Genomic DNA, 26,579 nt, shown 5'->3' with positions numbered 1-26,579 from the left:
GACAAGTAGAAGTTAATTTCTTTTTTTTTAATTTTTTTTGTTAATGTTTTATTTATTTTTGATACAGAGAGAGAGAGAGAGAGAGAGAGCATGAGAGTAGGAGGGGCAGCGAGAGAAGGAGACACAGAACTGGAAGCAGGCTCCAGGCTCTGAGCTAGCTGTCAGCACAGAGCCTGATGCGGGGCTCGAACCCACGAACATGAGATCTGACCTGAGCTGAAGTCGGAGGCTTAACCGACTAAGCTACCCAGGCGCCCCAGAAGTTAATTTCTATATAGCCCAATATATTGATATTTACCTCTGTGATATTTTCTGTTCTTACACTTACATACTCTGTTGCCATCCTTACATAAAAATTGTACATGTATTTTCTGTAACTATTTTTAAAAATTTATATTATCATTTTAATTGATCTGGTACTTGAGTCATGATCGAAGGCGAGGGCCTAACTGGAACTGATACATCAAACAGCTCCCTGACAGAAACCGTTTGATGAATTATGAATGTGTCATTATTTGAGGAATAATGAATGTGTCTTTATCATGTATTATATTCTCATGTGGATAAACGTGTTTCAAAGCAATCTGTGTGTTTCATTGCCCTGTCTGTTGATTCATGGGCCTGCTCCACAGTTTTAGCATGGAAATGTTTTGATAGCTGATAGGTGACATGGCAAATCTTTAATTATTATTCACTGTCTTTAGTCATTTTCTTTACAACAGAAATAAAATGAAAGAAAAAGTCAAACACAGAAGATAAATGGACAGAAGTGCAAACAGCATTTCCCTCAAAATCAAACACGAGCATGAAGAATGCTTATACTCACTTGGAAAATGAGAAATGCAAATTAAAACAGTAAGACAGTACATTCTACCCATCAGATAGCCAAATTTAAAAGTCTGAAATTGAGGCGCCTGGGGAGCTCAGTCGGTTAAGCAACCGGCTTCGGCTCAGGTCATGATCTCATGGTTCATGGGTTTGAGCCCCGCATCAGGCTCTGTGCTGACAGCTAGTTCAGAGCCTGGAGCCTGCTTCCGATTCTGTACCTCCCTCTCTCTTTGACCCTCACCTGCTCGTACTGCCTCTCTCTGTCTCTCAAAAATAAATAAAAAACATTTTAAAAAATTTAAAAAAAGTAATAAAAGTCTGAAATACCAAGTCTTGGTGAGGACCTGGAGAAACAGATTATCATACGCTGCTGGTGGGTGTGTAAATTCTTATGGTTACTTTGGAGAGCGATTTGGTCAGGTCTGATAAAGTTAAAATTAAAATATGCCATCAATCCCATCTCTAGTGGTGTACCCTAGAAAATCTCACAGCACAAGTGTGTGAACAATTTATAAAGGTGTTCATGGCAGCAATTTTTATAAAGGGGAAAAATAAGAAACAGCAGAAATATCAACTGACAGAGGAATGAGTAATAACCTGAAAAATTCATGTGATGGAAACTACATAGAAGTTAAAAGGAATATGTAAGAATTTTATATGTACACATTAATAGCTCCAAAAAAGCTTACTCTTGAGTGAGAACATATGGGCAGAATGATATGCTATGATCGATTTAAAAACACAAAAAAACCCCTATAAATTGCTCATGGTTATTTATCTCATTTTATATATAATTTGTATATACATTCATTAATGTGTACATGCATTTTTATTATTTATTAATAAGGGCCTAGATTTATTAATACAGAAAGTATTTTTAGTTACATACAAAATATTTCTGGAACAAAACGTATCAAAATCAAGATTGTGGTTTCATTTGAGGATAAGCTTGGTTAGTGACAGATACTTCAACTTTCTCTATTTTATTACATTTGTTAGAAATAAGAAAAGGCAGCAAACAAGTATTTCAACACATATCAATTTGATTCTGAGTATGTTTCCTGAAATTTTCTATCCTTTTTAACCTGGGGAACCCCCAACATGTATTTAAGTGCTAAGACAAGGACATTTACAGTCAATATCCAAATATCCAGAAAGGGGTACTAATGTTCCTATCTGCAAAGCGTTGACTATAAGAACTCTCTGAGTCGCTTCAATGTTCTACCGCACTTTTCTGATAAGCTCATTCAACTAGCTATGGGCACACAGATACCCCAACACATTGTGGATTCTGAGCCCTGTTCAAGTTACCTGGCTGAGAATATTCCAGGATGCACGCCAGAGTGCTGCGAATGAGAGCCGTCCACTGTTTCTGAGTGTCCTCCGTCTTGGCCATCGAGAGGGTCACGATGCTTTTAATGCCTTGAAGAGCTGCACTGACTGGTGGAGGAACCTGATTGTCTGCAGATTTTATTGCTGTGTCTTTCAATATTCTTGCAATTAAAAACAGAATCGTGGGCAGGATTGTCATACATCCTGAGTTGAAAACAAATCAGATTACCTCATAACTACTTAGTTCTCATATCACAGTTCTTCCAGTTGTTTTCACATTTGATTGTGGTTTAATATGATTTTTTTCCTTGTTGCTTTACAAAATGTACTGTATTCCTATTACTATAATTCAGTGTTTGAAATGGAAAGAAATTGAAAGAAAATGAGAAAGTGGCAAGTTATTTCAAAGAAGACAATATTCTCTTTCTTATCTCAGCTAGCTTTGTTTATATTATTTCCAGTGTTTCACCTAATCATGCCCTTCATCATGAAAATGAGAAAGGAAGATAGAGAACCAGAAAGGAAGCCCTCCTATATACTTCGAGAAGCATTTGAGTAACTTGATGAATCTTGTAGCAATTCTAAGACATGTAATCAATCTTCAGTGTACTCAAGTCAGCCTTAACCACGCTGGGGAAAATGATGAAAAGACTACATGGGTAAGCAAAGAAGAAATGAAAACATCCCGCGATTTGTAGCTAAAAGAACTTGAAGGTCATAGAATTCAAACCCCCACCTCATGGAAGACGCCCCTCACCACATTTCTATGCAGCCACTGTCATTGGCCCCAAAGCCCCGGCAACAGAGAGTTCATTATTTTCACATCTATGGGCTTGCATTGAGCTGAAATTTACCTTTATATCTCCTGATACTATTTCTCCCATTGCTCCCTGCTAGATCAGTATTTTCCAGGTATCTGCAGACAGCTATAACCTGTGCAGCTATAATTTCTTTATTTACTCCTTACAGTTGGTTGTCAGTGTTACTCAAAAGTGGCAACCGGATCAGAAACTAACGGGTTTAGTCGTCCTGGGTCACGTCTATGTGCTAACGTTGTGTCTTGCTTCAAGCTGTGGTTCTGTCTCCTTGCTGGTTTGTCTGAAATATATCTGAAGAACATCTTGAGTTTTCGTTTTTTTAAGTCCTTAATTTTATAGGCTTCAAAAGGTAATGTCATAACAGACTGACTTCTCCTTTCATACTGGAGATCTAAGAGGTAAAATAAGTCGGAATAGCATCTAAAAGCAAAGGCAAGCTCAGCTTTGTCTACTGCAACATAATGCATTTGCAAAGAGCGTTAATACTGGACCTGCAGGCGAACAAAGGGACGGTAAGTCGGAGAGTATGGTAACTGTGGCAGCCACCAAACGAGCACTTTCTTCTGACAGTCGAGTTTTAGTGGCCACGTGACTGGGTGAGTCTGACATCTTGGTACTGAGATGTGGCATATGCCGCACTAAAATGAACATCAACAGCTCCATTGTTGCAAACACAAGAGATTTTCCAGGAACAAGACCACCGCTGTCACCTCCTTCTCCTACTACAGGACAGGGCTCTTTTTCCATATCATCTTCATCTTGCAAAAAAAAAAAAAATTGGGTAGTATTTCCAGTAAAAAAAAAAAACAAATAAAAAAACAGCACAGAGTAGATAAAACTACACAATAAGTGTATTTGAGAAATTCTTTCAAAATAATTTATGACTGAATGTCTAACAGATAGCATATGTCTTTCCAGAATAATTCTGCCTTCCTAGAATTCTGTTTATTGACCCCTCCTTAGAAGTCAAGGACAATTCATGTTTTACTTCAAAAATTTTTGTATTTTTATTTGGAATGTATTTCATAGGATGAGTAACACATATGTTGTTAGTTTGAACCATACAAGTTGACACTTTTGAAGGTGAAAAATAGCTATCAGCAATTTCATTTGGGTTTTTTGTTTGTTTGTTTAGTTTTTTTAGAGAGAAAGTAAGAACAGGGCAGAGGGGTAGAGGGAGTGGGAGAGAGATTCTTAAGTAAGTAGGCTTCACGCTCAACACAGAGCCTGACACGGGGCTTGATCCCATAGCCTTGGGATTGTAACTGAGCTGAAACCAAGAGTCAGATGCTCAACTGAGCAAGCCACTCAGGTGCCCCTCAACTGGTTCTTTTTAATTAAAGCAAAGTCAATGGCAAATCTTCTAAATATATGATTAATTTTTTGATTAAAATTTTTATTAAAAACTTCCTGGTGTTGATACTTAAAAAGTTAGAGTACAAAAAAGTTCTACTTCAAAGTTAGTATAATTTCTAGTACTTACTTAGAGTGCTTCTTTTTTCTTGCAAATAATCCTGAGCAGCTCTTACTACCTGTTGGACAACTCCAGTGACCAGCAGCTGAACAGAGGGCGGGTTCCAGGTCAACAGGAGGCGGTGCAGAACACTGAGCAGCTCCACGCCAATCAGCTATTATACATTAATTCGGGTTACACTTACTTAATCTTAGTTTCAAAAGATAAGTTTAGATTATTAAAAATCTATGAAAATATGCATATAAAAATAAATTTGGTAACTAAAATGAACATATGGGACTATAACAAATAAGAACATTATGACCATCTTGAGAAATGGTCATATTGTATCCCAACACATTTTCAGTCAACAAATTACTATTTTTACGTTTAAATAATTTTTATATGAAAAAAAGATCATTCTATTTCTTTCCTCTATTTGAACTGAATAGCATCACTAAAGTGCACAGCCACTAAATCTATGACTTCCTGCCCTAGTGGAGTGCCAGGAGTGGTCTACCAGGGACTCTAGACACTTCTAGTACCTCCCTCTCCAATTCGCCTCAGCAACTAGTACAAACTTTCACCACTCACTTTAGGCTTCTTACAATCTTCCACATCAAACCCATCCAATGGACCTGCCTCAGATTTCAAAGAGAGAAGAAAAACACTTAACTACAACCAAAGCCACCTTTGCCTTTTTCCTTAAGACCAAGTGTCCTGGCTCTCTACCCAAGGCTGACTCATCTTTCCACATTTGCTTCCTATCCTATTCTATTTGACTTCCCAAGGTTCTCCAAGGACCTTGATTGTACTTATATATCTTCAGGCTCTCTCTCTGGTTAGGCTCTTCTCCCCAGTAGAAGAAAAACACTCAAGTCTTTCCTAATTGACCCTGCCCCCCAAAACCCAGTCAGATCCTTCTCTTTAGCCCCTATGTCCTCGTGCTCTATCTCTTCCCCTGTTCCCAGCCTAGAGGCTTCTACTTCCTTCACCCTCTCATTTACTCCTCACTCTTCCACAATCTGGCTCTGCATGAGCTCACCAGTAACCTCCTCTGGACTCTCTTCTGTCCTTATATACTGGATCCTGTTTCTTCTGAGACTGTTGTCTGTCTCTGGAACTCTCTCTTGCCCTGGTAACTCTGTAACTCTGTTCTCTTTTACTTCTCCTCCTACCTCTCTAGTGATCTCTGCTGTTGACTTACTTTCTTCTTCTCCATCCATATTTGCTATTTATCCCTCAGGTTCCAGTTCTGGCCCTCTTTTCTTCTTCCTCTATTCTGTTTCCTAGGCCAGTGTAATTCATCATTTCTTTGGAGTTATAAAAAGAGCCTCTTAATCTGGTCTCCCTGCCTCCCTTGCCATCTCTTACAGACCAATCTCTACAAGATTGATCAAAGTGATCAAATCTATATATACCATATTCTGAAATTAAAGTATAATGTTATTCCTCTTATTTTAACATTAAAAAATTTTTTAATGTTTATTCTTTTGAGAAAGAGAGACAGAGAGAGACAGAGCATGAGCAGAGGGGAAGAGAGAGAGGGAGACACAGAATCTGAAGCAGGCTCCAGTTGTCAGCACAGAGCCTGATGCGGGGCTCCAACCCACCAACTGTGAGATCATGACCTGAGCTGCAGTCAGATGCTTAACTGACTGAGCCACCCATGTGCTCCAAGGAAAGAAGTTCTAATTAAAAAGAAGAATAACAAATTCGTGGTAGCTTGGTTCTGGAACATGAATAAAGGCCTCTAAACAATCCATACAGATATTAGGAAAAAAGCAATTCATTAAACTGTTTAGAGGAGTACTTGAGCAGGGCAAAAAACAATCTCATTAAATGAGAGATAAAACTTTATCAAACATTTAAAACTGGTATAATTTACTTAATAGCCTTATAAATTACTTGAGCCCTTTCTTAGTAGAATCATTAACTGGGGTTGAGGGCATCCCTGAATTCCTAGCTGTACGTGACTGCTGATGAACACATCTATGAAGATACACCGACTTATTTCTATGCTGTCTGTGCCTGGTCATCCAACATTCAGTGTAATGTCTTAGATAAACCCGAAATCCTGAATGCTTATTACACAAGATACTTCATAAGGGAGAAAACTGTCTTAAGATAAATATGATGAAAACAAAGCATACAACTTGTAGAAATTGTTATAGAAATACACTGTACCTGATCTTCTGCAATATGGACTCGGGCATAAGGAGAATCCAGCAAGGTGTGTAAGGCCTGCAGACAAGCTGTGACATGTTCAATAGGCTCCTCGGGTCTAGGGGAACAAAGGAACTGTATACTCACACCTGTGACGTACATAATAAAAACACACATTCGTCACATCAAACACTTTGTTGCTGCCACATCAATTTTTTTTTCTCTATTTTTCCTCTTTCCTTTTCAGATTGCTTTAACCCATATTTAATGCTACCTTGAAGTAGACTTCCAAATGGCTACCCAAAACAGCGGCCGAACTTTATAACACAGGTTGTAACTTTGCAATTCAATTAATAATCAAACTGGAGGTCAGAGGAGGGAGGTACTTCCATGGTCATCGAGGTGATTAACAAGATATTCAATTTTTTTCTTTCTAGGATTTTTAAAACAATTTTCATATCTACCAAGTTTTTTAGTTGGTAAGCTACGGAGGCATAACAGGTATCATGGATAACAGTTTTATTTTACCTTATTTATTTATTTAGAGAGAGAGAGACAGCATGAGCAGGAGAGGGGCAGAGAGAGGGAGAAAGAGAGAACCCCAGGGAGGTTCCATGCTGCCAGCTGTGGAGCCCAACATAGGGCCTGAACTCACAAACTGGGAGATCATGACCTGAGCCGAAGCCGAGAGTCAGTCGCCTAACCGACTGAACCACCGAGGCACTCTAGCTAACAATTGTTTTTAATTTGCATAAGGGTAAAGTCATTGTTTTCGATGTCTCTCATATTTTCACGTATGAGATGTACTGACGAGTCCTATAATTTCATCTTACCAACTATGTTCCTTTTCCCTCCCAGAAAATATAAGACCACTTAAGAACTTCATAAGGATCTATAATATCTTAATGTTAAAAGAATATCTATAAAGCAATTATAAATTGAAACTTATTCAAATTTGCTTTAACTTTGTATTTTATTATTTCCTCACGAGACAATATGTTAATTGCCAACTAAAAAGAAAACCTGTTGTTGAAAAAGAAAAATGTTTTTTTTTTGTTGTTGAAAATTATTCAATACTGCTCTGGGAGTAGACATGATGGCTAAAATTTTTAGAGTAGTTTTTTTCTAGAGAGAGAGAGACAGGGAGAGAGAGAGAGAAGCATGTGAACAGGGAGAAGGGCAGGAGGAGAGAGACATAGAATCCCAAGCAGGCTCCACACTCAGCACAGAGCCCGACACAGGCCTTGATCCCACAACCCTGGGATCATGACCTGAGCCAAAATCAGGAGTCAGATGCTTAACCAACTGAGCCACCCTGGAACCCCTAGAGTAGTTTTTAATAATTAAATTTTTATATTAAAATTCAGTTAATAATTTATAAAATGTACTTTAAAATTCTCCTTTTATAATTCTTTCTCTGAACTGTGATACATAAAACTTTTCTACAGTATTAAAATGAAAGATATGGAGGAGTTCAGAACATGCCACACCAAAATATACATCTTTGGCATACTGGTTGTTTTGAGCTGAAGGTACTTGACGAACAGCAGACCCCGTTCTCCCTACAAGCAGGTCATAACATTTCTCATGAGAGAGGTGCCCTCCCTGTATCAGGAAGACGAGGCTGGGAGTCAATGCTGAAATAGACGTGTACAAACCAACCTACTAAAACTAGTTTCCTTCACGTATTTCCTAGCCCTGGCCCCAAGTTTACTGCCCCTGGCCCAAATCCCTTTCTTGTCACATCCCCACAATTTGTTGTTCTTTGTGTAAAACGGTGTATAAGTTTTGGGGCCTAACGGCTACTTCAGGTTCAAAATATTTAAGAAAACTGTATGCTTTTTCTCTTGTTAATCTGTCTCATGTCAATTTACTTCTTAGGCCAGCACAGAACCTAAGAAGGCAGAAAGAAATTTTTTTTCCCTACAGATGAATTTTCAGAAATCACCCATCTTGAAATACAGTAATATGACACACCCACCTAAAATCAGATGCATTCTATCTTTGTTAATTTCTGGCAAAGATTTAGCGCTAGGCGTTTCTCCTGACGCCTGGCTTAAGTTGACGGGTGTAGGACGTTTTTGTAAGCCAGGTATCGCCGCTGCTTCTGCAGACTCCGAGCATGTGAATCCTGTGCTATTCAACCACAGTGCCACTGCGTGGAGAATCGGCGCCCAGGAATTCCGGTAGTGAAGTCTAGCTGTATCAATAGTCTCAGGAGTATAAAATGCTCCGCCTGTACAATAATCAAGCCGGTCAACGCCATTCATTGCTTTTTATTGTAAGTGTTTAACCATTTCTCAGCAACTAACTTAAAAATACTCATTACTTCCTGTGTTAGGCCATTTGGGCTGCTATAACAAAATGCCAGACTGGGTGGCTTACAGACAACAGAGATTTATTTCTGGAGGCAGGAAGTCTGAGACGAGGTTGCCAGCACGCTGGGTGAAGGGCCGTCTCCCTCACTCTCTGTGGGCTCTCTTCCGTAAGGGTACCCACCCATTCAGAAGGGCTCCATCTCACGACCTAAGCACTTCCCAGACCTCACTCCCTGATACTCTCACAATGGGATTAGGTTTCAACACGTGAATTTTGAGGGGACACAAAATTCAGACACAGTGCATACAAGAGAGCAATCCGCCAACGAGATTCTCTTCAGTCCGAGGCCACCAAAACTAACGTCTTTCCTGCTGCTGCTGAACGGAGTGCCTGTGTTTTCCTCACCAGTGCTGGTGGTTCCCAGTCTTTCCTCTGCAACTGTGGATGCCGCTGGGTCCCCGTTACTTTTCTCTACCTGTGGTCACAGGCTTCCTCTTCACTGGTGCCAGACACTCCCTAAAGCCATGGTCACCTTCACTTTCTATCCCCTTTCTCTCGAACACAGAGACAGGGAACTCTGTGTCTTCTTTCCCTTTCAACTCTCCCCATGACATTCTTCCTTGTCTCCTGTTCACACTACCAAACTGAAGATTTCCCCGTCTGTCCCTGCATTCATTGACCAGCACAGCAATAAACTTCATTATGGTTACGCATAATGACTTGTGATGCACAGTTATTTAGAGTACGTTAGCTCATAAAGTTATTATTATAACAGGGAGAACGTGTTTGCTTGGGTTAACAAATAAGCTTAAGGCTGTATTTGAATTCATAAATTCAATATGGAGAACAGGCCCTAAGTGAGAGAATGCCCCATTTAAATCCACAGAAATTGAAAATGTTATTGCTACATCTTAAATTACTTTATTAAATTCTTAATAATTAAAAATTTAAATTGGAGATGCTATACTCTCTTTATAAATTTAAGATGTAAAAGTTATAATATTATTGGTTATTATTATTGCTAGCTTCTACCAATTGCATTTTGTTCCATTACTGCTCTGAACTCCATAAAAGCCAAACTCTGAATGCAGTACTTACCATCCGCGGGGAGCTGACTAGCAAATTCAGCTGGTAAAGTCAAAAGCGCGTAGTCTTTTAATGCCGCCAACCACAGGCGGCTGAGTGTTGGTAGTTCAGGTTGCACAAGTGTTATTAAACTATCTGGCGGTAGTTCGTCTATGGTACCAAAATCATCATCGTCATCATCAGCGGTTTTACTTGGTCTTTTTGGTTTTGACTCTGCTTCCTTTTTAATATTCATAGCAACCACATATACCTAGTACAGTATTCAGGAGGAGAAAATAACAAGGCATAATATTAAGAAATGACATAATCTAAGTTGCTATGATTATACAGTTGAATTATCAACAGGAGTTGAGTGGAGACACTGGAGAGTAACAGCTTCGAGAGTTCGTGAGAACCCCAAAGAATATTTCCACCTGCTTGGGAGGCCATCTGTTTTTATTGATCTGACTTCTGACTATTATTCCTCTCAGAAAATATTTGAGTAGGGTTCCCTGAATTTCTTCTGGCTTCTCTTGTTATACTTTACAAAGCCCCCCTTTATATGTGTCTTTTTTTAACTTCTTCTTTTCGTCATAGGGTATAACTTCCTGTTTACTGCCTCTACTTTCACATCTAATTAGACACAATTGGATAGCATTCAAAGAAAAAAGGCTGGAGGGTGTTGGGGGAAGGGCCACAGAAAAGATTTCCATCAATATCCTTCTAATCCCTTAAGTGATAGTTAGCAATCTAGTCTTTATAATAGAGAGTTGAACCAAGTATATAATTTACTGGTCACATATATTTTATCTATATCCTTTCTCTCTACTTAGTAAACCAAAAGGATATATAATGACAACTTCCTAAATCATAATTTTAAAGATTCCTCTTTGTTGCAGTTATACATGCTTCTTTGTTCTTGTTCATACATTTAGGCTTCGGTAACTGGTGCAGACTGAGCAGAGGCTACGAGGCAGAAGCAGGTGAAGGCTTTACTCTACAGGCATGGGGAAGGGAAGAGGTCACGGCAGGATTTATAGACCAGATGTTACATGTTTTCCCTTAACTTGTGATTGTTACTTAAAAAGTTCTACCATAAAAAGTTTTGAAAATGAGTTTTTTAAATTACTATAATCCCAATTTCCAGATTATCATACTCTGTCATCGTAAGTTGGAACGCTGTTGTAGAGAACGTTGCATTTAATTTAATCTTCTATCGCATCATGAGGCCTCCATGGGATCTTGTTCTTCGTAACCATTACCCTTAAGAGCTGCACGCGGTGAGCCGTAACAGGTCTAACAATTTCTCAACCGCTGAAATTTTATATTTACTTCTGATTCTCCAGTCAGCCTTCACGATCTTAAAAAGGTAATATATGGTTTTCAAAGACAAAAGGTGTCCAGTTATTTATGTTATAAATAATATTCCAAGTAAACCTTTTTTGTAAACACTTCCTTCCTACACTGTGGATCTTCTTCCCTAGGATAAGGTCTCAGAAACACAACTACTGCATTACTGATTATAAATATTTTGGCTTTGAACAGACACTGCCAAAACCTTTCTAAAAAGGTGCTATAATTTATATTGCTATTTGCAATACAGGAGAATGTGTTTTTAGATTTACTTTTTAAAACAATTTTTGGCTTATTTTTCTTATTAGGTATCACACAAGAAAAATAGAAAAATCAGAAGTATAAAATGAAGAAAATAAGAAACTATCATTAACATTCCAGACAGGTTGTATATACATACTCATAGTCTTTTAAACAATACTTAGATTCTTCTAGCACAACAGATAATATCTAAGGAGTGACCAGGTAGAGTCATCAGTTTTCCAAGACCACTGACTCTAGACACCTTGACACCGAGATCCCAGGCTCCAGGGCACAAGTGACTCATGGAGGACGTCTGAACACTTGTTCTTGCTTTGACCAGTCCCTGGATGCCTGAGAAGACATGTACACCAGGCCACTGTCCTCAATAAAAACCCCAGGCCCCAAGCAAGATGTGACTCACTCCCCTTTCCTTTCCCGGTCTCCCAGAAACTAGGCATCTGTGTCTGCTCTATATCTTCAGTAAACTGTTCTCACTTCCTCTTGGCTCGTGTTTGACTTCTACCCGTGCAAAGCCAAGGAACCTCTTGGCTGGTCCTGGAGGGCCCCCTCTGGGTTCTTGGACCAGCTAGCCTGCTGTGAAAATGACCCTAATTGTGAGGGACTGTGAAGTGAGTGGCCAAGAGCTGAGGAGGTGAAGACACTGAAATTTCAGTGAACTGAGATAGGAAGAGGAGAGTCAGAAAGCAGTGAGTAGTAGGGAATGCTGAGCTGGGGAGGAAGGCAGGTAAGAAGACCAAGCGTGTAGAGGGAGAGGCTGAAGATACGGAAGTGGGCAGGACCGAATGCACTGAGCTGGAAACAGCCTCCCCTTCATACTCATGACTAACAGGCCAAAGTTCCCAAATCATGTACATCTAAAGATTTCAGGGGAGACAGACAATGGAGACCCTCAGCTTTCTGAGTGAAAAAGTATAAGCAAAGATAGGTCTTGAGGAGAGAAATCTAGAATATGCTAGGCACTTGAAGAGAATGATAAAAGAAAGGAAGATAAGCAGGGAAAGAGTCGCTAAACAGCATGAAAGGCTGAAGCGTGAGGTGCAAATCATTAAATTACAGCACAAGTTACCCCCAAAATGTGTCAAATAAAAAGGTATGTTTTAACTTAATTAAAATGTGAGGTTATGATCTAATTTTTTAAAGTAATTATCTATCTTCCATTCAGTGCCAGTCACAGTGCTTGGTCATTTGATACATATTGCCTTACAAAAAGATATTATCTCCATGTTGTAAGAAAAAACTCAGGCTCTAAGAGATTGAATCGCTTGACCAAAGTCACAAAGATGGTAAATTAGAGACAGAATTTATTCTAGAGCCTCTGAGTCAATATTTAATGCTTTTTCTACCAAACTATGCCAGCTTTACTAGTAGGTGAATCAAGCATATTAATGCAAGTCAGAAAAGAACTAGCTGACCGACAAGCAATGTTCTGATCATCAGACCACAGAGTAGTCCCTACGTTTGGGGAAATGAGTGAATGGGGTTGGAGAATTAAGAACGTGGATCTTCAAATAAAAATCAATATATCAACAGCAATGTAATTTCTACAGACAAGAAAAGTAGCAGTTTTAGTTAAAAACTCAGATACATAAAAATTAACAAAGAATTTTTCTTGGTTTCAAAGTCAGAAAACAGATAAGTCATATTAGAGTATCTTTTTCTTATACTATTTCCCCACCTAAAAAGGTTTGCATTGATTTGAAAAAAAAGCAACAAAACTAAACTTTTAAAATAAGAGCAATCATTTTATCAATCAAACAAAAAATATTATGTTACTTTCTAAGCCAAAAATGGCAGCTGGGAAAAATAAAGGAACATTCATGGATAATCCACTTGAAGAAGAGCTTGATCTATAGTCTAAAAATCAGAAAAGAGGGTGCCTGGGTGGCTCAGTTGGTTAAGCATCTGACTTTGGCTCAGGTCATGATCTTGCACTTTGTGAGTTTGAGCCCCGTGTTGGGCTCTGTGCTGACAGCTCAGAGCCTGAAGGCTGCTTCTGATTCTGTGTCCCCCCCCCCCACCCCGCCCATCCCTCCCCCACTTGTGCGTGCACTCTCTCTCTCAAAAATGAATAAACATTAAAAAAAATCAGAAAAAAGCAATTTCCATGGTATCTTACTGAGCTCTACATTTTTCCACTTTTATTTTTGTGGGGAAAAAAGTACAACAAAAATTCAGAGGTCCTTGATCTAAACTATCTCGTCTGGATGCTGCCCGCTTTGAGCCAGCAATTGTCTACGGGATGGGCAGGAGCTGCTAATACTGTGGAAATAGAGAAGTGAGGGACTGGCTGGCGGAGGAAGGGTGACTTGAAATACCGTAGGTCACACAATGAGAACTTAAAAGCACATGACAGAAGGAATTTGGAAAAGTGAATTTAAAGCAATATTGTGATTTTTAAAAAAGTGGTTGTGGAATGAAAAAAGTAAAGCCACTACGGAAACAAAACAAAAGACACAAACAGAAAACTCTGCGATCTCAGTATCAATGAGCAGTGGCATGTCTCTTGAAAATTAATCACATAAAAGATTTTTTTTTTTTAAAGTAAGCTCTACACCCAACCTGGGCCTTGAACTCAGGTCCCCAAGATCAAGAGCTGCATGTTCCAACAACTGAGTAAGCCAAGTGCCCCTCAAATAAAAGATTTTTGGCATAAAATATTTTCTATTACTTGTATTTGTAGTTTTCTCTGCCTAATTTCCACATAATTAGTTAAGGGATCAATTTCTCAATATAGAAATTTTGAAAAAACTGATTAAAAATATAATCTTAAAAGGCTTCCTAAGAACTCTTTTGAGACATTAACATGTATATGTATTTCAGTGAGAGAAGGAGCAAAAACAGATTTTCAAAAAGCATTCCATACCAAAGGTCAGTTTTAAAAGAACAACAACCGAATAAAATTTTTTCTTTTTCTTTCTTTTTTTTAATGTTTTATTTATTTTTGATACAGAGAGAGACAGAGCATGAGAGGGGGAGGGACAGAGAGAGAAGGAGATACAGAACCAGAAGCAGGCTCCAGGCTCTGAGCTAGCTGTCAGCACAGAGCCTGACGCGGGGCTCGAACCCATGAACGTGAGATCTGACCTGAGCCAAAGTCAGAGACTTAACCGACTGAGCCACCCAGGCACCCCTAAAATTTTTTCTTTTTTACCTACAGGAGTAGGGGAACGCTTTTCTCATGGGTGGAGAAACGGTTCAAAAACAATAGGCGGCGGTTACCTCTGCCCACGCTTTGAGGACGGCCAGTTTTTCCATGGTTGTGGCACTCTCTCGGTACAGTTGGCTAGAAGACCCTTTCCCAGCCTGCACTTTGTCCAGAGAAGAAACGAGCAGATTGTGTACTCGACGGAGGTCATTGAGGTCACTTACAACTCCACTTCCGATCCATGTACTGCACACCTGGCCGAAGAAAGACAGTGTTCATTTTGTATAAACAAATTAACACGTAACATATAAGTGTGAAGTAAATACGATTTTTCCCTTGGGGGAAGAAACACAAAATAAAGCCAATGAAGAAAACAAAACAAAACAAAAAAACCCCAAGGCTGTGCTTCAGTATTATTTTTGGACTTTATTGCACTCCTATGTGGAAAATGAATGGTGATTTACTCTCATGTTTCCATTTTCTAATTTGACAAACATTTTAATAGAAAAAATTTTCCACCTGAATCAGTTCAGTTTGAGTAATTCTTCAATTCAACAACATTTCTGCTTACCACAGTTAAGAGGTTATTCTGAATGCTATAAAAGAGGTTAAAAAATAAATAAAGGGGAAAAATCTAGTCCCTGTTCTCAAGAAAGAGAACGCAGATTGAATGAACATGCAGGAGCATTGTAGGATTGCAATACTACACTTAAAAACGGAGGAGGGAGAGATCACTGCCAGCAGGAGAAAAGGGAATGTTTCGAGATCAGGAAGCTCTGCGTGTATAGATCCAGGGGAGTCACAAGGGAACAGAGAGGAGATTAGCAAAGGTAACTGGGATCAGATGATGGTAACATTTAAAATCCAGGCAAACTCTGGGCGCTGGGCGGCTCAGTCAGTTAAGTGTGCGACTTCGACTCAGGTCATGATTTCATGGTTCGTGGGTTAGAGCTCCATGTTGGGCTCTGTGCTGAATGCTTGCTCAGAGCCTGGAGCCTGCTCCTCTCTCCGCCCCTCCCCGCTCACGCTCTGTTTTACTCTATCTCTCAAAAATAAATAAATGTATTAAAAAAATTTTTTTAAATAAAAAATACATTCCAGGCAAACTGAATTCAAACTTTGTTCTATAGGCAATCACAAGTTTCCAAGGCCTCTAAGCAGGGAGATTACAATTAGAATTGTGCTCCAGCATTTATGCCAGAAAAGAGTCTGTTTAGATGGTCAGCAATGCATTCAGTCAAGCAATGATTATAATATTGTGGGACAGGGAATATAGATCAAACTGGGAATGGAATGAACAGGGAGAGTTATCAGCTAAATTTGGAGGTAGAAATCATAGGATTTGGAAACCAATTAAATATTTTTAGGGGAGGGGGCAGGGACTTACAAAAAGTGTGAGGAATCAAAGATGGCTAAAGCTTCTAACTTGGATGAAAGTGAGGAAAGTGAGGCCACTGCTTAAGAGACAAGAAAGAAAACAGGAAAGGCTGGGGAGAGGAGATGTTAGAGAGCATGATTTTAACCTTGAACAGTTTAACATGCTGAGTTCAAAGTACCGGTAGGGGACCTGTGGGAAGATATTCAGCAAACAGGTGGAAACTTGGTTCTGGATTTCAGGAGCAAGGTAAAAAATAACTAAGTAGATGCTCAACCTCCCTCATCACCAGGGAAGGGCAAATCGAAACCACAATGCAATATCACCTCACACCTGTCAGAATGGCTAAAATAAAAAACACAAGAAACAACAGATGTTGGCAAGGATGTGGAGAAAAAGGAACCCTGTTGTACTGTTGGTGGGAATGCAAACTGGTACAGCCACTATGAAAACAGTATGGAGGTTCCTCAAAAAGTTAAAAATAGTGAAAACCTATGATCCAGTAATTGTACCACTAGGTATTTACCCAAAGAATACGAAAACGTTAATTCAAAGGGATACATGCACTCCTAGGTTTACTGCAGCATTATTTATAATAGCCAAATTATGGAAGCAGCCTAAGGGTCCAACGATCGATGAATGGATAAAGATGTGGTATATATGTGTATACATACACACACACATACATACATATCATATACATTATATATACACATATGTATTACATATATATGTATATACATATAATGGAATATTATTCAGCCATAAAAAGAATGAAATCTTGCCATTTACAACAATCTGGATAGAGCTAGAGAGTATTATGCTAAATGAAATAAACCTGTCAGAGAGTAAGACAAATACAATATGATTTCATTTATAAGTGGAATTTAAGAAACAAAAATAAATCAACAAAGGGAAAACAAAAAGAAGTCACAAACCAAAAAAAGACCTTAACTATAAAGCAAAAACTGATAGTTATCAGAGGGGAGGTGGGTTGGGGGTCGGGAAATAGGTGAAGGGGACTAAGAGTACACTTAACGTGATGAGCACTGAGTAATGGATAGAATTGTTGAATCACTAATATTGTACACTGAAACTAATATAACACTGTAGTTAACACTGGTTACTATTTGGGAATAACTAAAGCACTGTTACAAGGTAAATCTGTTCAAAGACTGAGGTATGAAAAAAAGGTGTTAAGGACCGAACACAGGGAAAAGGAGTTACACTTAAGGGACAAGTCGAATAAGAATGGAAGAAATTGCAAAGAAAATTCCAGAAAACCAAAAGGAAAACCAGGCAAGTGCAGGGACACTGGAGCCAAGAGAAGAATGTCAAGAAGGAAGGGGTGGCCTGGTGGCACCACCTTACTTCACGATTACGAGTCCTCACGTTCTGATTATCTGAAATCTTTGAGCCAAGATGTGGGTCTCAACTCAAAATTTTTTCATGAAAGGTAACAAGGCTGGTGAGCCTCATTAAGGAATACACCAAGGAAGACGTGTGGCAGCATCCCACAACTGACAGGAGGACATTTCTGTCGTGAAGAGCAGCACAAATCACAGCAAGAGGCCCTGATCAGTACTCCAGCCCCACTCAGCCTCACAGCAAGGCCAAATGAGTGCAGTCAGCTCAGGTTTCACTAGCAAATAAACTATGAAAAAGCTTTCGTTTTTCAGAGCGTTTGGACATTAAATCATAATTAACAGATTATGTTCCCATATTTAAAATATTTTTAAGTTGAGAGTAAATATTTACGTAAACTACTTTATTCTCTTATATTGTTATCCTCCCAAAATTCAGAACCAAGTTTAATAAAAATTTAAAAAGAACATTTTATAATTGATTGTTATCAATTATGGACATACTGATGGCAAAATAAGATGCCAGTCAAAATATTGTTGAAAATATAATGAAACTTGAAGTAAAGAGATTTTAAATATGATTATGAAAACAGAGTTGTTATTCTTTAGGAAAAGGAACAACATGTGGAAGATATTTGATAAACATTTCTGTCAAGGTAGAAACACAAGTAAAAGTTGAGGGAAAACTAACCATTGAGGATTTGGCACAAAGTTTGAGTTGTAAAAATGTTAAGTATCTCTTCCACTTTAAAGAACATGAAACTAGATATTGCAGATATTGCATTATAGGTTTGGTTTATCAAGAAAGACAAAGCAGCTCTGAATCAGCAAAATCATTTTCAGAGAAAAGATCTTGGCCTTACATCAAAAGAGTGGTGCGTGAATGTACATTTATACATTTTAATCTGAAACAAGATACTTAAACTATATATGTGTTTATGATTGCTAGGCTGATTTAAATTATTTCTAATTAAACCGTTGATTATTTTTCCACATTTGTGTTACACTTGAGAGTCTTCCTATAATATCTAAAAATTATCCTGATTTTCAGGATTAACATGACACCTGTTCCAGTAAATGAGGTGGGATGCAATGTTTCATGACCTGTCCAAAGCCAACTCTTTACTGTCCTCTAAGGAAAAGGAATTTGAAATCCACTGTTACATTTGTTTCAAAACCAAGTTTCCTTCAGGAAACAGAAGGATAGGAAGTCAAAACTTAAGCCTGCCCCTAGATAAGGGGAAACTTCTTACAGGAAAAGCAGCTAGAGCCACATAAAGAATAAGACATTAAAGCAAATTCAGTAGAAGGAAAATTTCATGGTCCTCATCCACAAGATGAAATCTGAATAACCTTTGGTTTTCTATGAACAGGAACTTTGTAGGTTTTTTTCTGCTTAGTATTTAAGCAGTATTTATGCTTTAAAACATCACCATGATACATGTATTTACACATAACTATGATTTTGGATTGTGTGTTGGTATCCCAAACCGAATGGCCTCCTCTATCTGTGAGGTTTGTATCATGATTCACAGACTTCTCTCTTTTCTTTTTTAAATTTTTAATTTTATTCCTTTTTCTGAGGGGTGCCTGGGTGGCTCAGTCGGTTAAGCGTCCAACTTCGGCTCAGGTCATGATCTCATGGTTCGTGGGTTCGAGCCCCGCATTGGGCTCTGTGCTGACCGCTAGCTCAGAGCCTGGAGCCTGTCTTCAGATTCTGTGAGTCCTTTTGTCTCTGACCCTCCCCTGCTCACGCTGTCAATCTCTCTCTCTCAAAAATAAATAAAAACATTTTTAAAAAATTAATTTTATTCCTTTTTCTGAGAGGCAGAAAGACAGAGAGAGTGAGACAGAATCTGAAGTAGGCTCCAGGCTCTGGAGACAAACCCATTCAGCCAGAGAGAACAAAGTCAGAACTTCACACTTATCATTGTAAACAGCAGAACATTCTCTTTCTAGAGGCCACATGTAGCTTGATTATGGATTCCAAGCAATAATGATGGACTCAAGAAAACTGGGAAAGAGAGGGTTGCCTCTTTTCTATCTTCAGGAAAGCAAATAAAGAATATGATTTCCTGGGGGCACCTGGGTGGCTCAGTCAGTTGAGCATCCTACTTTTGGCTCAGGTCGTGATCTTGTAGTTGGTGGGTTTGAGCCCAATATCAGGCTCTGCGCTGACAGCTCAGAGCCTGGAATGTGCTTTGGATTCTGTGTCTCCCTCTCTCTATGCCCCTCCTTGGCTCATGCTCTGTTTCTCTCAAAAATAAATAATAAACATTAAAAAATTAAAGAAAAAAATAAAAAGAATCTGATTTCCTGAAAGGCGAGAGTGTAATGCATGAATCCTTTTTCAGAATGAGGCATGAAAAAGAAGTTATCAGAAGTGAGGAATGTAAGTGCTTGCTTTTGTGAATCTTTTCAAATATAATGATGTTATAACAATCCCCTGCCATTAATTTTGCAATGACATTTCCAAACTGTGAAATTCTCTTTAGGATAAGTAATTCCCAGAAACTTGTAAATTTTTCAAAACCTGTGATCAAAAAAATCTTTTTCTGGGGCGCCTGGGTGGCTCAGTTGGCTAAGCTTCTGACTTCAGCTCAGGTCATGATCTCAAGGTTTATGGGTTCATGCCACGCATCTGTGCTGACAGCTCAGAGCCTAGAGCCTACTTCAGATTCTGTGTCTCCCTCTCTCTCTGTCCCTCCCCAACTCCCACTCTTTCTCTTCCTCTCTCTCAAAAATAAACATTAAAAAAAATACTTTAATAAAATTTTTTTTATTTTTTAAGTTTATTTTTTTAGATAAAAAATATTTTTTTTTAAGTTCATTTATTTTTGAGAGAGGAGAGAGGAGAGAGAATCCCAATCAGTCTCTGCACACTCTCAGCCCAGAGCCCGACATGGGGCCCCATCTCACTAACTGTGAGATCATGACCTGAGCCAAAATCAAGACCCTAACTGACTGAGTCACCCTGATGCCCCACAAAAATCTTTTATTGCCTAATTATCATTAACTAGTTGTTACATTATTTAATTATTTTGTAATCTTTAATTTTTAGTTGCTCTTATGATTTTCGTACCTCTGTTTACTTCTGGATATATAAAAGCTACGTATCCCAAAGTCATCGCCTCAGCTATGACAAAAAAAGGGATGCAATTAAGTTACTACTTCATCATTTGATACAGAATAAAAAAGGAGACTGTCACTATTGTATTTGCAAGATAAAAACTAAATGTTATTTGATTTTCTCTCTTCTTTCTTGGAGGTGAAATTCTAAGGCATCTATTAACTTAATTAAGGTAACTATAAAAAACCCATTTTTCTTCTTACCTGGCAAGCTTTTGCTATTATGTCTGATGGGGTATCTTGTGAAAAGGCTGGTCTTAGAGCAGCTCCCACCTAAAAAAAAATGAATATGAGCATTTTATTTTTAAAGATAAGTGGTAAACACAAAGCTTCTTGTGTCCTCGGAGATGAAACTACACAAAACACATCATTGTTACTTTTCTATTTATCACATCTCCCTCATCTCTCTTCTCAGTTACAATAAAGTCAAACATACCATTTTTCTTTTGCTTTCCAGGAGGTTATAATCATTATCAAATCTGTATGAATGCTATACCAAACAGGCAATTAATCTTGTCTCTTTTTCTTTGTTTTTGTTTAATAGTATATAGGATTTTCTGACAAAGTTACGTGCTCCTATAGATAAGAGAAAACTGCTGTTCTTTTTTATTTTTGTCTATATTTTCCTGAATGTGTTTCTAACAGTATTTACCTCCTGGGTGGATCTCCTATAACTGGATCCGTTCCTTTAAGTAACTGAGTAGTACTAAAAATTCACAGGCATTTAAAGATCTTAGAGGCCGTTTAACCTCAAAAAGAGGTGCTTTAAGAGAAGCAGTCTCAAGAAATACTCATTTATGTACCATTGTTATAGCAATAAGTAAAGGAATATGAGCTTTAGTTTTCAAAAAAAAAAGTTTTTAAACATTTATTTATTTTTGAGAGAGAGAGTCAGCACAAGCAGGGGAAGGGCAGAGAGAGGGAGACAGAGGATCTAAAGCATAAGTGCAGAGCCCGATGCAGGGCTCAAACTCACCAACTGTGAGATTAAGACCTGACCCAAAATCAAGAGCCGGCCACGTAACTAGTGAGCCACCCAGGCGCCCCATGAGCTTTCGTTTTAATAAGCCAGCCCAGTCATAGATTCTTAGATACATGAGATTTAATGTGTATGAACTGAACAAGGAATTAGATATATTAACAATTTGAGACATCTTCCCTTATGCAAAAGAGTCAGTCACTAAGGTATACCAGGAGAAGTTTGGGAATGGGTTGAGTCCCTCGCTGTGACTAAAATCACATGGCAACTAACTGCAGTTTGGGAGTAGAGTCATCAGCTAATCACGGAGCTGGTGCTGGATCCTGCACTGAAGGAGAAAGAGAATACACTATAGAAGAGATTGCTGGACTGACTGATAAAAGTGGACTATGACAGACGACATGGAAGCAATATATCAATGCTGAATTTCCTGTGGTTATGTTAGACCATGTTCTTGTCCTCTGGAAATACAGGTTGAAGTATTCAAGGGTAAAGGTATATGATTTAAATAATTTGTCTTTAAATGGTTTAGGGGGAAAAATGTGTGTATAAAGAGAGACAAAAGTAAAATCAATGTTAAAGCAAATGAGGCAAATTAACCATTGGTAAATATGAGTAAAAGATACAAGACACTTTTTTGTACTATTCTTGCAATTTTTCTGTAATTTTAAAATTATTTCCAAATAAAAAGCCAAAATAAAACAAAACTGAACAACAAACCTTCATTTTGATAGGCTGGGCATTTGGGAGCAAATCACTGAATATGGATTTTCTATAGCCAGCTGGGCTAGAAGCTATAACTTCCTCACCAGTACTTGTGATGGAAAAACAATGGAATAATAAACATTATTCATACTTTTTAATTTTATGTATGTTTGAGTATAGCTTTTAGATAAGGTGTTGTGTATCCGAAACTAAGATTTTGATATAATTAAAGTAAAAAAAAGTGTATTCTTTCCTTGCTAACTTAAGTTTCTTTGTCGTCATATAACCCGTCATTACCAGGATTATGTCTATTGCGCCTCAGGTGAAGAAAACAAGGTATAAATCTTAGGAGAAAAGAGTATCTCCGTTTAGAACAAAATAAAAATATTTTTGAAGCATTTAATTCTTTCAGTAATATTTTGAACCACTATTATTAAAAGTTATCCTTTAGCATACAAAGTTGCCCTTTTTATTTTTAAAAATGCTTATCAGGTCTTGACATATAAAAATAATGTCAGCAAATCCACAACACTCTTTGAATGTCCTTTTATCTTTTAAATGGCATAGCTAAACATCTGAACACAAGACTGAAAGGCTAGCCTGTGATTTCTATTCTAGTTTTATCATGAATACACTATCACAACTTAAAAATAGTGACAAGTTTTATACTATTGTTTCTTCAACTGTGGGATTCAACTGTGTAACAGACAATGGGAATAAAGACATGTAGTTGAAGCTCCGAAGACATTTCTCCAGGGAATCCTCACTCCTTTAATAATCACACAAAGGCTCAATTTTAAGGGTTTAAATAAACAGAGTATCTCACATTAGCTTGATACTGCTCCAGAATCACTTGGCCTGGAAATTCTGGCTCAGGCACAGACGCAAACTTCTTGATAATGTCTTCAAGTGCCTGGAGCCCGGCCATCCGCAGCTGGTTGCTATGATCTGTTGCAGCCATGAATGCCATGCGAATCAGGTCAGAGAGATGAAGTACCAACAGGTCATCTAAAAATAAAATATACTGCAAGATGGAAAATTTCTCCAAAAGTAGGTATAAAATGAAATAAAATAAATTTCTTTAAAAAAACACTTACACGCCACACATTTCACTGTGTTTAAAAATAACAAAGATACACTTTCAAGAAAGCCTACATATCATAATTTCTCAAGAACATTGGTAAACCTTTACACAGTATGGTAAAATGGATGACATTATAGGATGGAAAATAACATTTGAAGCAAAATAACTGATTATCCTAGCTTTCCCAAAAGGAGTTTATAATTCTTTAGAATGGGGTTGCAGACTTTTTTTCTGTAAAGAATTAGTTAGCAGGGGCACCTGGGTGGCTCAGTTGGTTAAGTATCTGACTTCAGTTCACATCATGATCTCATAGTCGTGGGTTTGAGCCCCTTGTTGGGCTCTGTGCTGACAGCTCAGGGCCTGGAGCCTGTCTTCAGATTCTGTGTTTCCTTCCCTCTCTGCCCCTCTCCTGCTCACTCTCTGTCTCTCTCTCTCAAAATAAAATAAAGATGTAAAAAAAAAAATAGATAGTAAACAGTTTTGGCTTTGCTGGTCATACAATTACTATCACAACTACTCAACTCTGCTGTTGTAGAATGAAAGGAGTCACAGTCCATGTGAATATAAATGGGCTTGCTGTGTTCTAATAAAACTTCATTTAAAAAAAACAGGCTATGGCTGGATTTAGACTGTAGGCAATAGTTTATCAACCTCTCCTTTGTGGAAAAGACTTTTATATGATAAGATGTAGGGAAGAGCAGTCTTTTTCCTTTTAGAGTACAGGCTGCTCCAGATCTGCCCAAACAAAGCTTAAAAGCAAATCTCAAAAGAATTAAAGAGATAGCAAGTAATTGAACTATATTCCAGAACAAAATGTAATACTATTTAAAGGAATACAACAAAATCCAACACTATTACCATAAAATTTGCAATATCTGGCAGGAAATAAAAAATTACCAGCAATGCAAAGAAACAGGAAAATACATTTCATAACAAGGGAAAAAAACTCTCAGTAAATAGAAACAGACCCAGAAATTAAAGAGATGATATAATTAGCATACAGGCAGCCTAAAACAGAGATTATATATATGTTGCCTATATTCAAGAAAGAAAAGGAAAGCCTGAGCATGATGAAGAGAGAAATAAAAGAAAAAACCACAAATGGGACTTCTAGAAATTTAAAAAAGTAAAATATCTGAAATGAAAAATTATATTGGATAAGATTATTATTAGTGATTAGATGTCAAAGAAGAAAAGACTGGTGAGCTTCAAGACATGGCAACTAAAATTATCTAAATAATTTATCAAGCTTAAGTACTCTACAGTTCTTCCAGAGGGTTCAAGATTCTCAAAGTCTTTTTGAAGCAATGGCAAGTGTGTTTCAGCCTGATTCCTAAAAGCTCCTATTAAAACAGGCTTTTATTGTTATTCCTCTTGTGAAGATTATAAGACAAGTTCTTCTAATTTTTTCATGTGCCCACCTAAAATTCCAATTTTAGAATCTTAAGTTTAGAAAAGAATATCTATTGGTTTGGGGAAGAGGAACAGAGGAGAGAGAAAAAGAACATTTAGTTAGAAGCCCCCAAAGCTTCCTCACCTCAGAGAGACAAAAACATACCATCAATAAAAATTAGGTATAATGAACTGCTGCCAGAGTTGGGAGGAAATTTCCAAGGTAGATGGAACTTGATTAAAATGGGCCTGTTCATATTATGCCAACCCAAAAGTAAATACAAAGGCCCATTATTCCTCTGTTACTCTCTGTCATCTAATTAAAAAGGTCTAGAATGATACCGCTCTTGCAACCAGAAATGAGGCAATTATTCTTAAATGCAAGTGCTAGCTCTTCTCTACACAAATTTCTACCTCCAACTTTTCTTAAATGAAGACCTCTTTTTTATTCCAAATCCAAGGAGATGAACTCCTAAAGCAGAGGAGTGGGAAGGGGCCTGGGGCAGAAATTCTAAAATGGGGAAAGAATTAGGAGACTGTTAAAGGTTTATTATATTCTGGGACTGGTAGTTTCATACAACTAAGGCACAGTGGATACAAAGGGAGATAAGGAAGATACAGGAAGAGCCTGGACAGCACATTCATTTGATCTATAACTTTTCATACACGCTGACATTACTGTTCAGAATGGCAGGAAATGGGAACTAGAAAGGATTGTTTCAGTCTAGCAGAACAAAGCAGGTCAGATTCTGAAATCTAGGTTGGAGAGCTGTTATATCAGCTTACCATCCAGCTACCAATGTGAAGTACCCAGTTATCAAAGACAGAGAATGTGGGTAATCCACCCACATACAATGTGAGCAAATTCCGAATAGGCACTCTACTCTTTCAAGGATATAGAGACAAATAAGCCTATGAAAAAAATACACCCAGGCAAAAGAAAGATTATGAAGATTCTGAAAGAGCTAATCTCAAAAATAATTTTCAAGGGACAGGTGGGTGGCTCAGTTGGTTAGGTATCTGACTATTCATTTAGACTCAGGTCATCATCTCATGGTTCATGAGATCAGGCCTCATATTGGGCTCCCTGCTGACAGCACAGAGCCTACTTGAGATTTTCTCTCTGTCCCCCATGCATGCGCATGCTCTCTCTCTCAAAATAAATATACCTAAAAATAGTTTTCTATAAAAATCAGAATAAAATACAGAAAATCACTCGGCATTTCAACAGGATGCACAAAGTCATGGTTGCTATAGAATAAGAACAGAAAATCATAAGGAACCCAACAGATATGATACAATGAAGGCAGAAGATGAAATAATGGAAGGAAAACTAAAAACATAAAAGACGTCTTAGGATCCACTATGGGGGCAGAAAACAGTAAAACATTACGTCAATGATATATAGGGAAACCTTGTGAGGATCTCTGAGAATGCAGGCAAAACGACAAGATACAAATAATGAGAGAAAATAATTAAATATGAAGAAAGGAAAGCCAACCTAAGGATCTTCACTTTTCCTTAAATGTAATATGCACACTCTGTGCCTGTACAAATTCTCTTACTTTCTTTGCTTATAATAAACCAGTGTGGTGGGCAGAATCATGGTGCTCCAATGTGTACACACCCTAATCCCTACAGCCTGTGGATGTTAATTTACATAGCAAAAGGGACTTTGCACATAAACATTAACCCAAATTTAACAGGCAGGCCCAATCTAATCACATGTGCCTTAAAAGCAGAGCACCTCTTCTGGCTGTAGTCAGAGAGAAGTGTGACAACTAAAGATGGATCACCAAGACAGTGTT

General features: G+C 38.0%; 1 protein-coding gene across 4 annotated transcripts in view; it reads right to left on the bottom strand.

Moving 5' to 3' along the window:
• Nucleotides 1-26,579, bottom strand: part of HEATR5B (HEAT repeat containing 5B) — a 97,278-nt gene that overhangs the window by 10,964 nt on the left and 59,735 nt on the right. For 2 of the 4 annotated variants that reach the window (XM_029937954.1, XM_029937957.1), the window contains 9 exons: nt 23,122-23,303; nt 20,816-20,884; nt 14,818-14,997; nt 10,015-10,252; nt 8,579-8,833; nt 6,619-6,746; nt 4,462-4,606; nt 3,470-3,736; nt 2,140-2,364 (listed from right to left, as the gene is read on the bottom strand). In XM_029937954.1, the coding sequence (XP_029793814.1) occupies nt 2,140-2,364; nt 3,470-3,736; nt 4,462-4,606; nt 6,619-6,746; nt 8,579-8,833; nt 10,015-10,252; nt 14,818-14,997; nt 20,816-20,884; nt 23,122-23,303 (1,689 nt within the window). Of the gene's footprint in view, nt 1-2,139; nt 2,365-3,469; nt 3,737-4,461; nt 4,607-6,618; nt 6,747-8,578; nt 8,834-10,014; nt 10,253-14,817; nt 14,998-20,815; nt 20,885-23,121; nt 23,304-26,579 lie in introns of those variants that run through there. The other 2 variants (XM_029937956.1, XM_029937958.1) reach the window with 2 other exon arrangements.

This window comes from Suricata suricatta, chromosome 4, assembly GCF_006229205.1.
Source record: "Suricata suricatta isolate VVHF042 chromosome 4, meerkat_22Aug2017_6uvM2_HiC, whole genome shotgun sequence".
Classification (NCBI taxonomy): Eukaryota; Metazoa; Chordata; class Mammalia; order Carnivora; family Herpestidae; genus Suricata; species Suricata suricatta.
This window is presented reverse-complemented; position numbering and strand designations above follow the sequence as displayed.